Here is a 14,253-nt window from a genome sequence, read left to right on the forward strand (position 1 = left end):
AAATAAAAACCTCCACAGAAAGAGCTCCCACATGTGCAACACCACTAAATAATTTAATCCCTAACAAACCCAAATTCCCAGCTCCCACTCACCCATTTGCTCCTTTAAAATGTTGCCACCACCTTCTCCTTCCCTCCTCTCTCTCTCTCTCTCTTCTCTCTTCTCTCTCTCTCCATAAACCTCACCATTGGTGTTCTTTTAATCGGTGAGAAAGCAAGTGCTCCAAGAATTGCAAAGGGGAGAGGAGAGATGAGAGAGTGAAGAACAACTACATAACTAAAGCATCTCTCTCTCTCTCCTCTCTCTCTCTATAGAACACAAGAACAATTTAGCGATTACTAGCTAGTGTTCATCAAAACTGAACTTGGACAAGAAATTTACCTGAAGTTAGTATTCCACGATGAGCTTTCTTGAGCAGGCAACCGAGCGGAAGGCACCACCGCCGGCGAGGCTCGGCTCCATCACCAAGCTGACGGCGGCATCGTCGTCCTTCGCCAACCTCTTCTCCACCTTCCTCGGGCCAGTGAGCTCCCCCGAGCCGAGGCCGAGGCGCAGCTTCGACGGCGGCGCCACCGGCGTTGGGCTTGGCATCGTCGCGGCCATGAGCCACGCCTGCCTGACGACCGAGGCCGAGCCGATCGCCATCGGCGCGGCGGCTCGGCGCCGCGCGAGAGAGGAGGCCGAGCTCTCTGAGAGCTACACTTGCGTCATCACGCACGTCGCCGGCGTCGATGGCGCCAGCGGCAGCGTGAGGAAGCGGGTGTACTTTGGGTTCGGCGACGGTGGCGGCGGCTGGCTTGTGGAAGCCGACGAGGAGGAGCCGGCGCCGGCGGCTGACTTCTTGAGCCGGTGCTTCCTGTGTGACAAGAGGCTTGATGGGCTCGACATCTACATGTACAGGTAAATAAAATTTCATGCATCATAAAAAATATCAAAATTTTGATGAAAATAGTACTATATTGTTTTGACAATATTATACTTATTGGCACCCAAGGTCTACTTTATGGACTATTCTATATATTGCTTAAAATTTTCAGGAGCTTATAACATTCATTTTGGAATTCTAATTATATTTTTGTATTTATTGGTAACGTGAACCTGCCATTAACTGCGAAGCACACAGCACCTTAGTATAGGTGGGAAAAAAATTCAAAAATAGTTATAAGAAGTTCATTATCTTTCCAGAAAGCAATTGGAAATGCCAAATATCATACATGATACATTTTACCTTCTAAGTTTTACCTAGTATTTTTTTTTATTTCTAGCTTTTTGGTTGAAGAGGATGTTACGGTTTTGTCTTCCTAAAAGATTAATAGAGTATGTAGTTTGTAGCTTTTTAATTATAGTGAAGTTGCTTTGTTTATGGAAGACAGCTAACTTGCAATACATGTAAAAAGTATATAGTATATAAGTCTCTAGTCAATCAGAAATAACTAGTGGACATACACCAGATCAATATACAATGTTATATAACATGGATCCATCATAACCGTGCTTATGTTTTCTTCTTTTTCCTGTGATTAGCATGATAATCTCTAGCCTAAAGAGTGAAAGTGAAGACTTTTCTCTGTTGCTTCAATAAATAACAGATCATATTTTATTCTCCCTTTCTAACTCAATTCAAAACATATTCAATGTAGAATGGGATCATCACTAAAACAACAAGTTCACCAATCACATTTTTAGATGTCACACATTGCTTTGCAATATTACTAGTACTCGTTAAACATTGGAATTGTCAAAAGTGAGAAAAAGTAGAGCAACCACTTACGCCATTGTGCATGTCTCAAACCTGTAGGGGGGAGAAAGCCTTCTGCAGCTCCGAGTGCAGGTGCCACCAGATGCTAATGGACGACCATGCAGACAACTGTGGATCTGAAGCCCTCAAGGCCAACGACTACTCGGCCTCGCCGCACTCTGCGCCATTGCCCTTCTCCCTCAGCGTCGCAGCTGCCTAGTCGATCGAATAATCGACTGCATGATGTAGCACCGTCAGGCTGCTCTTCAATTCTGTAGCAGCAAAGAAATATATATAGAGAGGTCAAAGAGATCATTTAATTAAGCGGATGAAACATATAAAGAGTAATCACTAGAATGCTTCTTAACTGTGGCTTGAATAAAAAAAAATGGAGAGGATTCTCACACTAAAGAAACAGATTAAACAGATGAAGAAAGTTTTGAGATTATATGCTCACCGCAAGACGCTGGAAACTTCGTGCTTGCAATATTATGTACGAGCAGAAGTAATTAGTAAAGGAATTTGATGTTATGTTCTCTTCTGAAATTTCAGTAAGAGAGAGTGTAGTACATATCAAGTGCATAATTGGCTCAGGTAAAAGTTTTATGGTCTAGATGACAGATTTGTTCTAATGAATAACCGAATTTCAGTATTTCAACTTCCAGTTCTAATTAAGCACTGGTAAATAACACCAGAATCTGATTTCTAGAGGCAAATTTTGAGTTGCAGATGAGATCCATCTAAGTTACAGATTGTCACAAAAAAACATTGCCTCATCTATCCCAACCACAATTTGCCTCTAGAAAATTGTCATTCTTGCATCTATGTGGACCATATGGTCCATGCATGTGCAGGCGCATTATTTTCATATCTCGTAGAGTGTACTAGGTGCCTAGGTAAGATCAACTTGCAACTTTGACCATTCTTGCTCACGTACACTATGGCAGTATCACAGATAGTGTCTTCTACCAGTATCAGACCAGTAGTTGATGCATCGGGAAAACACCAGGTCATAAAACCTGAATCTTAGTGACATCACTTGGGAGTTGGGACCATCCATTACACAGCAGTATTGGTATGAGCATGCAAGAAAGCTTACCATTTATCAAACAAACAAGATAATAAGTCTGCAGTTGTTCTTACTAATGTATTGCCCTATTTTGCTACTCCCTCCGTCCAATTTTATAGAACGTTTTTTTTTAATTTGGTGTAGTCTTCAAATTAAACTTTAACCATTAATTTCTCTTACAATATATTTTCAATGGCCACAAAACCAATATCGTGTAAAAACACTCTCAAATACGAATTTATTAATATAAATTTTATAGACTAAACAGGAATAAAATTTGACTAATTGTTGGCCAAAACTTGAAGACTTTGGGGTTCTTTTTTCAACTACGCCCAATGCTTATACAAACTGAAGAGGGGTAGAATTTTTTGTACATCTTTTGACAGAAATAACAGTTTTTAATCCCTGGTTGTAAGTCATCAGGTGTACACAAAAAGGTAGCAACAGTGCGGTACTAAAAATGTCCGGGAGGCACGTGCCAATGTAGGCTGCTTTCATACTGACCTGGCACAGAATTTGCTCCCAGGAATAGTTTCTTGGTGGAATACGAGAAGCTTGGATGTGATCTTGCCATCTGTGGAATTAGATTCTATGGCCATTCACTCCATATCAAGACCACGTTGAGCACCATTTGATTCACTCGATCAGCAGCAAACAGTAGCCTGGAATGGACCGAAGAGGAGAGTCTGGCACAATCTGCCTTCTCTGCATCTTGAGCATCACAATTCACATCAGAGAGGAAATTATCTAAAGACGTACTTGTGGTCATCATCAATTCTGAAGGCAATAGAATTATCAGGCAGACTAGCAAATGCTTCAACAACAGCTTGTATGGTTACCACCTATACATGAAAACGAGAACATGATATGTTAATCTTCTTAGTCACACACTGTAAAATAAAGGAAATGAGCTACCAGGACGCATTAACTCGCCTCTCAGGTGGGCATAGTATAGGAAACAAGCTATTTTATCTTTCACATTTCTGTGATGCTGATACAATAAGGGGGCAGCAAGGAACATCTACACCTGTTCCTGTCTACCATTGTTCTTCAGTTGCAAGGAACATCAGTTGTCACCCAGTAGCAATAGCTACCTGTCTAAAATTTGAAGGCGTACAAAACTAAAACACTAATAAAGGAAGATGAGCCTCTTAATAGGAACAATGCATTCAAACAATTCAAGTTCACTAATACACCGAGTCTTTCTAGCTACTCATCCATGAACAAACCTTGATGATACAGAATGATGGTTTGAATATTTTACTTTTTTGCATGCACATCCCCCTAACAGTAACTTTGTTCAGAAAATATTCATTGTCGAGCTAAGAAACAGATTTACAACACAAATATTTTGTGGAATAATTCACTGTATTTTGAACAACAGGCCTATCAACAATATCGTAGCATCAGGATTGATGAGTCCATCAGCAGTGCATATCCAAAATGTAAATGCTACCCTGCAAATAATGAAGATAAGAGTTTTGCGGGAAGTTGTTATATCCACTCATCACAGAATGGAAAACGAAATGATATGCAAATCTACTGGTCATATTTAACCTAGTGTCCATAGAGACTATATGCCAATATAGAGCATCTGTGTAAAGCATTTGAAAGAATTTGTTCTGTATCCATTCAACAGATGAAGCTTAAAGACTTAAATCTATTCCATCAGTCTTCTTGCCCCCAAAAGGTCTGATTTGGTCGTATTGGATGCTTTGTCCTTTGTTCTAAGAAAAGTAAAGAAATTCTAGTGTGCCAACATGTGGACTGCGCATGATTGCCATATGAAATGAAAACACGTAAGGAAACATAACATCAGCCACATAAAGTACAGTATTTGAAAAGATCGTGTACATCTAAAAGAAAATAAGAAGGAATTAGGTAAATAGGAAAATCCAAAGATTATTTCATTGTGTTTACTCTAAAATGCGGTAAGCAATTACATATTTGACAAAATATAGGCTCTGATATTTAAGCAACCCCTAAAAAATGTTAATTCATGGACAAAAACAAGGTTTACTAAAAATAAATAATGAGGTGTCTAAGAACATATGCCATGTTTCATACTGAGTAAATTTTCAACAATTACTGTACTTGTGATGGCAGAACCCATACAGGTGAATCCTTCATAGATTATGTGATGTAGTATATAATACTAAAATAGATTCAAAATTACCAGGACAAAACTACTGAGAATAGTTTATCCCTAAGAATTTCAGCTCTGAAGTCTAAGACCAGGATGATGTCCAGGATTCAGTTCTAACAATGTATTGTAACCAGATCAGATCAAGACTTGGGTCCAGCTTAAAGATGGACACCAAGGAAGGGCTTGGTGTCAATGGTTTTAAGAAAGAAGCAACAATATATTTCATCCCAGCATATCAAACAAGGTGAAATGGTGAGCGTGCTTGAGGAGACTCGTACCCCGGGCTGATGAGGTGCATGCCAGCCATCCCAGCCACTGTCTATGGGCGCATCTCTGGTCTGAAAGCCAGTCCAAAAGTATCCCGAAGGGTCGCCAGCTCTGGTCTGATCTGGCAGTCCAAGTGTCCTATTGAATCAGGTCCAGCCTAGGCTAGAAATCCATGCAAGATTGAGCTTAACGTTGCTGAGCCTAAGTTAGCATAGATAGGTCTAGTAGAGTTCCCAAAATATAGTACTCCCTCCGTTCCCAAATACTTGTCAGCGGACACCATTCATATTTAAACTTTGATCACTTGTATTTTGGAAAAAAAAATTATAAATACTCAAAAAGATGTTGTGTTATCAAATTGTGTTGCATCCTAAACATAAACATTAGCTTTCATTCATTATAACCTAACCAGTCAATGGTAACAAATAGTACTTGGGAACAGAGGGGTGGTGAAGGTTCTAATGCACTCGGGTAAGCTGTTGAGAATACTACTTCCAGCAAAAAGGTGCTAGCAAAAATAGTGGTATTAGATTTGGTGGGCACAAACTCTACAGCTAACCCTGACCTAACTCTCAATCAATCTTTTAAAACTTTTGGCACAGACATAAGTTCTTCTCAATATGTTTTACAAGGGTTTTTTTCACCCTCTTATGCCAGGGGTTGGGCTTTGGATCAAGAGCTCACCCTCATGCACAACATCTCTCTGAACCTATCCAAGTATTCCCAGCTGAATCTTTTTCATCTTCTAAAAGGGCCAAAAAATGGTGTTTATAAAACACAAAATAAGATGATATGATCGTCTAAAGGATGGCAATGATCATATGTTCACAATCTTTAAAGATAGGATGCAGAAAGCTCAATATTCTTCTGTTGGACTAATAATAGAAAGACACCATCGTCTTTTCTCAAGAGGTGCCTCAAGAATCTAGTTCAAAGGTTCTCGTAGAGTAGATCTAGACCATAACCACTTCAGCCAGTAATTTAAGCAAGCCAACTGGTATTTGCACCGCTCTTGTAGAACAGCATAAGATAAGAAGGACCATACAAGTCTTATTAGGCATTTAATCTGGAATGATCCATTGGCCAAACACTAACCAACTAGATTAATAGCAATCATAGAATAGCTCAAATATGTTCAGTAGATCTTGTCTTTAACTTCTTCAATACACCAAGCTTATTGGGCTAATTTTGTGTTCCAGAACAAAATGTCAGACTTTACCTTCAAGAAAAAGGGAAAGAAAACACTGTTTGTAGGGAGACAAATATTAGCATATTACTTAGTAACCAAAGACGTGATTCTAGTAGTTTCTAATACTACTTCCGTCCTTTAATATATGACATTGATTATTTCAAAATTGAACTAACCAACGTCATACATAAAAGAACAGAGGGAGTATCAATTAGGATAGCAAAAATAGGCTTTCAAACCCATATTTCATAAGAGTAACCGCTTGCAACTGTATATGCATAGTTACAGATATTAAGATGGAATAAATTACTCTGAGTAAAATGGAACAGGTAAACCTCTTCTCGCATATAGCATTGTATCTCTCTAAAACAGACTTGCAGTACATTATGAGTTTATGACCAAATCATCTCACCGATTCAATTTTGTAAAATTTAATGCTCTAATTGGATCTAACGCCAATAAAACTTATGCAAAAAATATTTCATGTATTGACTGTTCAGTTCTAGAATTCCCCTATTTCCCTCCTATCAAAAACAAGTCAATTTTTTCAATTCAAAGTCAACAAATGCCGCTTTGACCACTGAAATTGTTTACTTGAAAAGAGATTTTAAAATGTAGTTTGATTGAAATTTTTACTCATATCTTTTCATTTCATGCTTCGAAACCATATATTCAAGACAATATATTAAAGTAGAGGCTTAACAACAATAATGCCCACATCCTGAAATGGCATGAGGTGCAATATTCAAGGTACAATTTTAGGGTAGTCAAGCAAAAGTACATCACTAGTGATCAGTTGCTGAGAACATATTAGCTTTCTAACTGAATTCGAACTCTTGAAAGCAGTGCATGTCCAACATGCTGAAACTCACAGATCAAAGAAAGCATAAGTGTGCGTGCGTTGTGAGTGTCAGCGTTGTACTGTGTAATTCTCAAAAAAAAAAGCATATATTTCATCGGAAGGCAGCCTAATGAAAAGCACATACTGAAATATCATTGCATTCAGGGTGCTAATTCTTTGTTCTGCATTTTTCACTAACCTGTATAATCTTTTCAGAACAGACTGTTATTTGCCACAATCGCAGTAGAGAATAAATCCTTCAGCACTTCATTTACATTCACATAAGCTATATGGAATCCAAAGCACTCTTTGATTCTTCTGTCATCGTTGTCCAGTAAGTTCACCACTAACTCTTTGATGCTGATTGCTTTTGTTCTACAGCAGAGATTATATGTACGAAACATCACAAGTATAAGTTGGAGAGGAGAATATTTTTTTCCCTATATAAATGGACAAACATCAGTACATTGATGCAAATAAGGAAGCACCCAATACATGCTGTTTAGCTCCACACAAATAGTTAGAAAATGAATCATTGTCTTGTAGTATCCCACAAAAAACTCCAAACTTTCCGCACATTTGCAGCTAGCAAGTTCTCTTCTTTTACCAAATCTGCACAGAAGTCTATAAAATACTCCTTCCAGTTCATCTACCAAAACAATCCACTCTTTGTCCATGTAGCTTACTTTGCCCTGATCTCCTTTGCTGGATATGGATCTCTAAAGGTCCTCGAGCCACGAGACAAGTCAAATACTCTGAAAGACTTGGACGTGCTATTTACTTCCGTATCTGCATCAACTGTTTCAAGCATGGCTACTGTTGAAATGGAGGATTTCTCAAGCGCTCAACTCTGGGTTTTGACTATTTTAATGCTGATTGGTGGTGAGGTATTCACTTCAATGCTTGGCATTCACTTTATGAGAGCCGAATTTGGTACAAAAGAGTCAGTCAGCACAAGGGATCACTCACCTTGCATTGATATTGAGTCTATTACTTCCACAAAATTTGGTCCCAGCACCCAGGGCACAAAAGTTACAGTTTCATTTTCTGAACTCCGCATGGAAAATGGAGGACATGTAGAGCCCAAGACGATTAAATTTTTAGGTTTTGTAGTGATGGGATATCTTCTAATAACAAACTTAGGCGGCTCCCTACTTATTTACCTCTACCTTAACCTGGTACCAAGTGCACATAAAATTCTAAAGAGAAAAGGCATTGGGATCATCGTATTCTCAGTATTTACAGCCATCTCCTCAGTTGGAAATTGTGGCTTCACTCCAGTAAATGAGAATATGATTATCTTTCAGAAGAACTCCATTCTTCTATTGCTAATTCTTCCTCAGATACTAGCAGGAAATACATTATTTGCACCATGCTTGAGATTAATGGTGTGGTCACTTGAGAAGATTACCGGAAAAAAGGATTGTCGTTACATTCTTGAATATCCAAAGGCCATTGGATATAAACATCTTATGAGTACCAGGGAAAGTGTTTATTTGACTTTAACAGTTGTGAGCTTGATCATTCTGCAAACCGTATTGTTCCTCTCTTTGGAGTGGAGCTCGGTAGCTTTGGATGGAATGAGCAACTATCAAAAGATAGTATCCGCTCTATTTCAGTCGGTCAATGCTAGGCATGCAGGTGAATCTGTTACAGATCTGTCAAACCTCTCTTCAGCAATCCTAGTCCTATACACCATCATGATGTAAGTCCCTTCTCAAACCTTCTCCCCAAAATAAGAATGATCATAAGTAAGAAAACTTCCTGTATTTATTGCTCTAGTCAGTAAACTATATAATTTAACTACCTTATCATGGACATCACATTTGCCTTCCTTCACTTATAATAGCCCTATAGTGGTTCTCTCGAATATGTGCAGCAACGTTCAAATATATTGTACTTCACTAATAGGTAGGTCGCATATAGTAGAATGGAACATAAGGACATCAGATAATCTTTAAGAATACACAGGAAAGCTTCCTACCATAGTACTCCTACCTATTAAGAAAGGAATTTTTTAATCACACAATCCCACAAGCCAGACTCAGTGCTAGATTTGGTTGAGGACTATAGTAGTTCAAGAACCACTTACAGGCTCAACAGTATATTACATACAAAGCAGTTAGTCCAGTATATGTTATCATTGAGAGGAATTGTTCTTAATATGTAATCTTAACACATACTTTGACTAATTTTTATGTAGGTATCTCCCTGGTTACACTTCGTTTTTACCCAGACATGATGGTGAGGATTCTAAGACCGAGAAGATAAACAAAAGAAAAGGGCTATTGGAGAACTGGATCTTCTCACATATGTCTTATTTGGCTATCTTTGTAATGCTAATTTGCATCACAGAACGGGACTCGATGGCTACAGATCCACTTAATTTCAATGTTTTCAGCATATTGTTTGAAGTCGTCAGGCAAGCCACTGAAATTCACTGCATTCTGCAGAAAGCTCATGATTATTTTTTAACATGAGTATCATCACTGAACATCTGCTCTGATTGTTGCAGTGCATATGGAAATGTGGGGTTCTCGGTTGGCTACAGCTGCAAGAGGCTACTGAACCATGATGCACGCTGCAAGGATGCCTCGTACGGGTTTGCGGGGAAATGGAGCGACAACGGGAAAGCGATCCTGATCATCGTCATGCTTTTCGGGAGGCTTAAAACGTTTAACATGAAGGGTGGAAGAGCCTGGAAGCTTAGATAACATCTAACCAATTTCAGAATAAAAGTAGCTAAATAATGCTGAACAGCTTCAGGTGTACACAACAATGTGCTAGCGACAGATTCGAGCTTAGCTTAGAATAACAAGGGTGATTAGGTGAAAGATGCTCGTCAGCATTATGTGGCCTTTCATTCACCAAGAAGCCATGCATCTTCCACCTGTGCTAAAATGAACTACAAAAAAAAAAATTGTATTCCAGTTTCTTTTTGTGATAGCCTCCATAGTTCTCTACACCAATTCCAACTTCCAATTCATCCAGCAAAATATTGGGGTTTTTTTTTTTTCGAACAACAGCTTCACGCATTCAGAGAAGAGGAGAGAATTCGAAACGACTCGCACAAATCCCCAACATGACTGGATGCAACGAATCGAACGCCAAATGCACATGGACCTAGCTTTTCAGATCTGAAGCAACGGCTAAGGATGCAGCAGAGCAATCGAGTAGGGGAATGCATTAGTGAAGGAGGATGGGTTCACGGAGCGTACATACATCTCGTCGGGCGGCGAAGGGAAGCTCTCGCATGGCGGCGGCGGCGGCGGCGGCGCGAGCCGGCGACCTCGATAGCGAGCGGGCGGTCGCCGACGACGGCGATGATGGTTCAGGCAGCCTACTGCTAGTGCTACGGTTGGGCACGGCCCAATCAATAGGGCCCAATTGGCCCGGTTTACTTTAGCCCTCATTAGGATAGTGAGTCTCATTAGACTGTGTTCTTTTACTGTGGGTTTTGGAATTAATCCTTCCTACACGTAAAACGAGACATGGATTAACGTGTGATTAATTAAGTACTTCCTCTGTAAAACAACTAATCTAATTGGTGATTTGACACCACCTAAAACAATGAATCTGGATATGGACATATGGTTGTCCAGGTTCGTAGTCCTAGGTAATATTAAACTCTCATCTAGGTTGCTTTTTTTTTACGGATAGAGTATGAGTTAAAAAACTTAAAAATAAATTAATATAATTTTTAAAATATAGTATTTTCAATATAAACTTTCTAGAAAACACATTGTTTAGCCGTTTGAAAACGTGTGCCATCGCCCACCACCTTATTTGATTGCAATACTGTAGTTTTCCACTCGTTGATGGAGGTTCTATCTTTGTAGATGCCAGATACGGGCCGTGGGGAACTTGACGGGTGCCCCCGCTTCCCGTACCCGCATGGGGAGGATGATGGGGAAATTTGTCCTTTATTTTTAACATAAACTGTTGTTTTGCTCTCTCTCTTATTAGGGTTTGTATTTTTGCCTTTATTTTTTAAAAGGAATCAGTCGTTTGCCTCCACCTTTGATGTCTGGTTATATGGGCCCCATGGATTTTAGTTAAATCTATATATATATATGTATATATATATATAGCTAATTAAAAAATACGTAAGGTTTCCGGGTGTTTTTTTTCGTACGTCATTACCAAGCGCTATGCTAAATCCGGATTTAATCTGGTTAACAGCCCGATCGGGCTTTTTTTATCTACTCCACAACCACGTTTGATACGGTATATATATTTTACATGTATTCACTTCTCACATGTAGTAGTCTGTCCACTTGGTGAGGGAAGAACGTTTTCATTTTGGCCACCCTGGTTCGACTCCACTTTCCTCTCATTTTTACACCTATTAGTATGACCCACATAAGTCAATGACATATCGGTCGGGGTGGCATATCACAAAATTTGTGTGGCATGGTTCAAATTGTCCCTTTAAAATACGTCTACTTTGCCTCCCTCATGTCAAATTATATTTGACTTTGATTTTTTTTCTCTTTTTCCAACAGATTTTAATTTATTATGAAATCTTATCTTATAATGAATCAGTTTTTAATTCGAAAATTAAAAATAATTAAATTATGTACACAAAAATCAATATAAATATATGTTTACCTAGGCCCTAGAATAAGTCTACTTTCCCTCCCTCTGTCAAATCATATTTGCGCGTAATTTTTTTTCTCTCAACCACTAGCACGGACCATGCACATCCGATGAATAAAAAATCAAAAGTTCTGCACCTTTTTCTTCAACAGACTTTTAGTGATTTTGAAATCTTATAATTATATTATATAAAAAAATCAGTATAAACACGTGAACCAACCGGTATTTTTTAAAAACATGAAAATTGAATATGTGCATGGTGTGAAACTTCACACCATGGCTCCGTTCCTTCTATCTCGGTTTCTGTTAGCGCGTTTTTAAAACTTTCTATATACAATTGATATAAAATACTAGATATTTTTTTCTTAATTTTTGTAATAATAAAACTCAATTAATCATGCACTAAGAGGTTTTCTACAAAAGAAAAAGGAACGGCATGGTACGGCTGGCACTGTTCAGGTTTTGCCGGTTAGAGCATAGCAGTGTACTGTTGCATTGTGATTATAAATCAATGCAATGTTATAGCAATTATCAATTATGAAAAAAGAATATAAAAGTGTCATAAAAAATGTAGTTTAAAATAATTAATGAACTCCCAAAAAATTCATTTTGTACTTATACGTAAAGGTGCGTTGCTCAGACGTCCGTTTCTCCAATGCTACAATCATTGGGACCATGTGTTAGGGACATCATTCACATCCTACACACGTAGAGCGGATTAATTGTCCAAGCACAAATATGCATTTGTGATAACTATGAAGGTGCTTCGATAAATCATTGAGGTTAAATTTCATTCACCTAACCATTACCCAGTGCAATGATATCACAGTTTGTCACACAAGGGTTGAGAGAGAGTGTGTGTTTTTTTATCCATCGTGATTATCATTAGCCTAATAAATAATTTATCTATCATGAAATATTACTATATACATGTTAACTCTAGACTTTATAGCATCTAACTGTTCCTTTACTCGTAACAAAGCACGTGTATTTTTCTAGCATAACAATAACATGATTAAAATATCCTTCACCCGTTGCAACGTTCGGGCATTTTTCCTAGTAAATACAAACAAATACTCCCTCCATTTTAAAATGTTTGACACCGTTGACTTTTTAGTACGTGTTTGACCATTCGTCTTATTCAAAAAAATTTTAAGTAATTATTTATCCTTTTCATATCATTTGATTTACTGTTAAATATACTTTCATGTATACATATAGTTTTACATATTTCACAAATTTTTTTGAATAAGGCGAACGGTCAAATATGTGCTAAAAAGTCAACGGTGTCAAACATTTTGAAACGAAGGGAGTATAAGAAAATGATTTATGAAATATTGATTCATTGTTATCCCTGAGTAAATGGATAGAGTTCCAAGCACCATCGAATCTCGTACTTGTAGTCCGTCACCACCCAAAAACCTTAGAGGAGGCAGCGGCCAGGCGCGTGGAGGCCTGCGACAATCGTGAGGCTTCCTACGCCTAGTGCGGTGAGCGGCGGTAAGGCACGCCATGGTAGGTGGTGACTGTGGGGCTTGTTGCGGTGAGCGGCGGGTGAAAGGGTCATGGGATTGCTTCTATGCGATCTAGGGAAGGGGCAAAGTTGCACGGGTTGAAAAATATAGGGTCAAAATACAACAACAATCAAGAATATAAATGTTCTTTCGCGCTAGAGTTAACACCGTCAAACCTACCGTCACCCGTGAGGGCAAACAACTAAGGGGTATTTAGATACCGGGGTATAAAGTTTTGGCGTGTCACATCGAGTATTATATAGGGTCTCGTATAGGGTGTTCGGACACTAATAAAAAAACTAATTACAAAATTAATCAGTAAATTACGAGACGAATTTATTAAGTATAATTAATCCATCATTAGCAAATATTTACTATAGCACCATATTGTCAAATCATGGAGCAATTAGACTTAAAAGATTTGTTTCGCGAATTAGTCGCAATCTATGCAATTAGTTATTTTTTAAGCATATATTTAATACTTTATGCGTGTGTTAAACATTCGATGTGACATGATAAAAAAAATTGAGTGATCTAAACCGGGCCTAATTCATTTTTCAAAGAAAACAAGGACAAAATGCAAACCCTAAAACGCGAAAGAAAACAATAGTTCGGGGTTAAAAGTGACCAAAAATTTGCACCCGAGTGCTGTGTGACTGAGGACATATCACATATGGGGTGCAAAAACGTGTGGCCACAGAAGATCACGGGCAGCTGACGTGGTGCGCCGTCACGTTGCCGCCGGTGGTCGGTGGTGCGGATCCGAGTCGGCTCCCATCACTGGGCCGGCGCCGCCATTTTCCCAAACTACCCCCCGACGCCGCAACGCATTTCGCGGCGGCTTCCAAAGCAGTATCGTAAATACGTAGGGGAATGAGGGGCAAAAGGGA

At 38.8% G+C, this 14,253-nt stretch overlaps 2 protein-coding genes and 1 long non-coding RNA gene across 7 annotated transcripts; 2 read left to right on the top strand and 1 right to left on the bottom strand.

Annotated features, from left to right (window-relative positions):
- Positions 1-132: 132 nt before the first annotated feature.
- LOC127761592 (FCS-Like Zinc finger 12-like) lies at positions 133-2,396 on the top strand. Its single transcript, XM_052285903.1, has 2 exons — positions 133-900; positions 1,799-2,396. The coding sequence occupies exons 1-2, from the start codon at positions 401-403 to the stop codon at positions 1,956-1,958; spliced, it is 660 nt and encodes a 219-aa protein (XP_052141863.1). The 5' UTR covers positions 133-400; the 3' UTR covers positions 1,959-2,396.
- Positions 757-10,836, bottom strand: LOC127761593 (uncharacterized). 4 transcript variants are annotated; one of them, XR_008015273.1, is made up of 5 exons: positions 10,473-10,836; positions 7,450-7,625; positions 3,312-3,649; positions 1,772-2,010; positions 757-888 (listed from the first exon to the last, which is right to left on the bottom strand). It is a non-coding gene; the product is annotated as an uncharacterized LOC127761593 (long non-coding RNA). The 4 variants fall into 4 exon arrangements; XR_008015275.1 differs by lacking the exon at positions 7,450-7,625 and having other exon boundaries at positions 10,469-10,651; XR_008015274.1 differs by lacking the exon at positions 7,450-7,625 and having other exon boundaries at positions 10,473-10,650.
- Positions 7,778-10,180, top strand: LOC127761590 (cation transporter HKT1;3). 2 transcript variants are annotated; one of them, XM_052285902.1, is made up of 5 exons: positions 8,032-8,137; positions 8,594-8,955; positions 9,454-9,494; positions 9,606-9,672; positions 9,766-10,180. In XM_052285902.1, the coding sequence occupies exons 1-5, from the start codon at positions 8,060-8,062 to the stop codon at positions 9,962-9,964; spliced, it is 747 nt and encodes a 248-aa protein (XP_052141862.1). In that variant the 5' UTR covers positions 8,032-8,059; the 3' UTR covers positions 9,965-10,180. The 2 variants fall into 2 exon arrangements, with proteins under 2 accessions (XP_052141861.1, XP_052141862.1); XM_052285901.1 differs by having other exon boundaries at positions 7,778-8,955; positions 9,454-9,672.
- Positions 10,837-14,253: the final 3,417 nt, after the last annotated feature.

The sequence above is a fragment of the Oryza glaberrima genome, chromosome 2 (genome assembly GCF_000147395.1).
Source record: "Oryza glaberrima chromosome 2, OglaRS2, whole genome shotgun sequence".
NCBI lineage: Eukaryota > Viridiplantae > Streptophyta > Magnoliopsida > Poales > Poaceae > Oryza > Oryza glaberrima.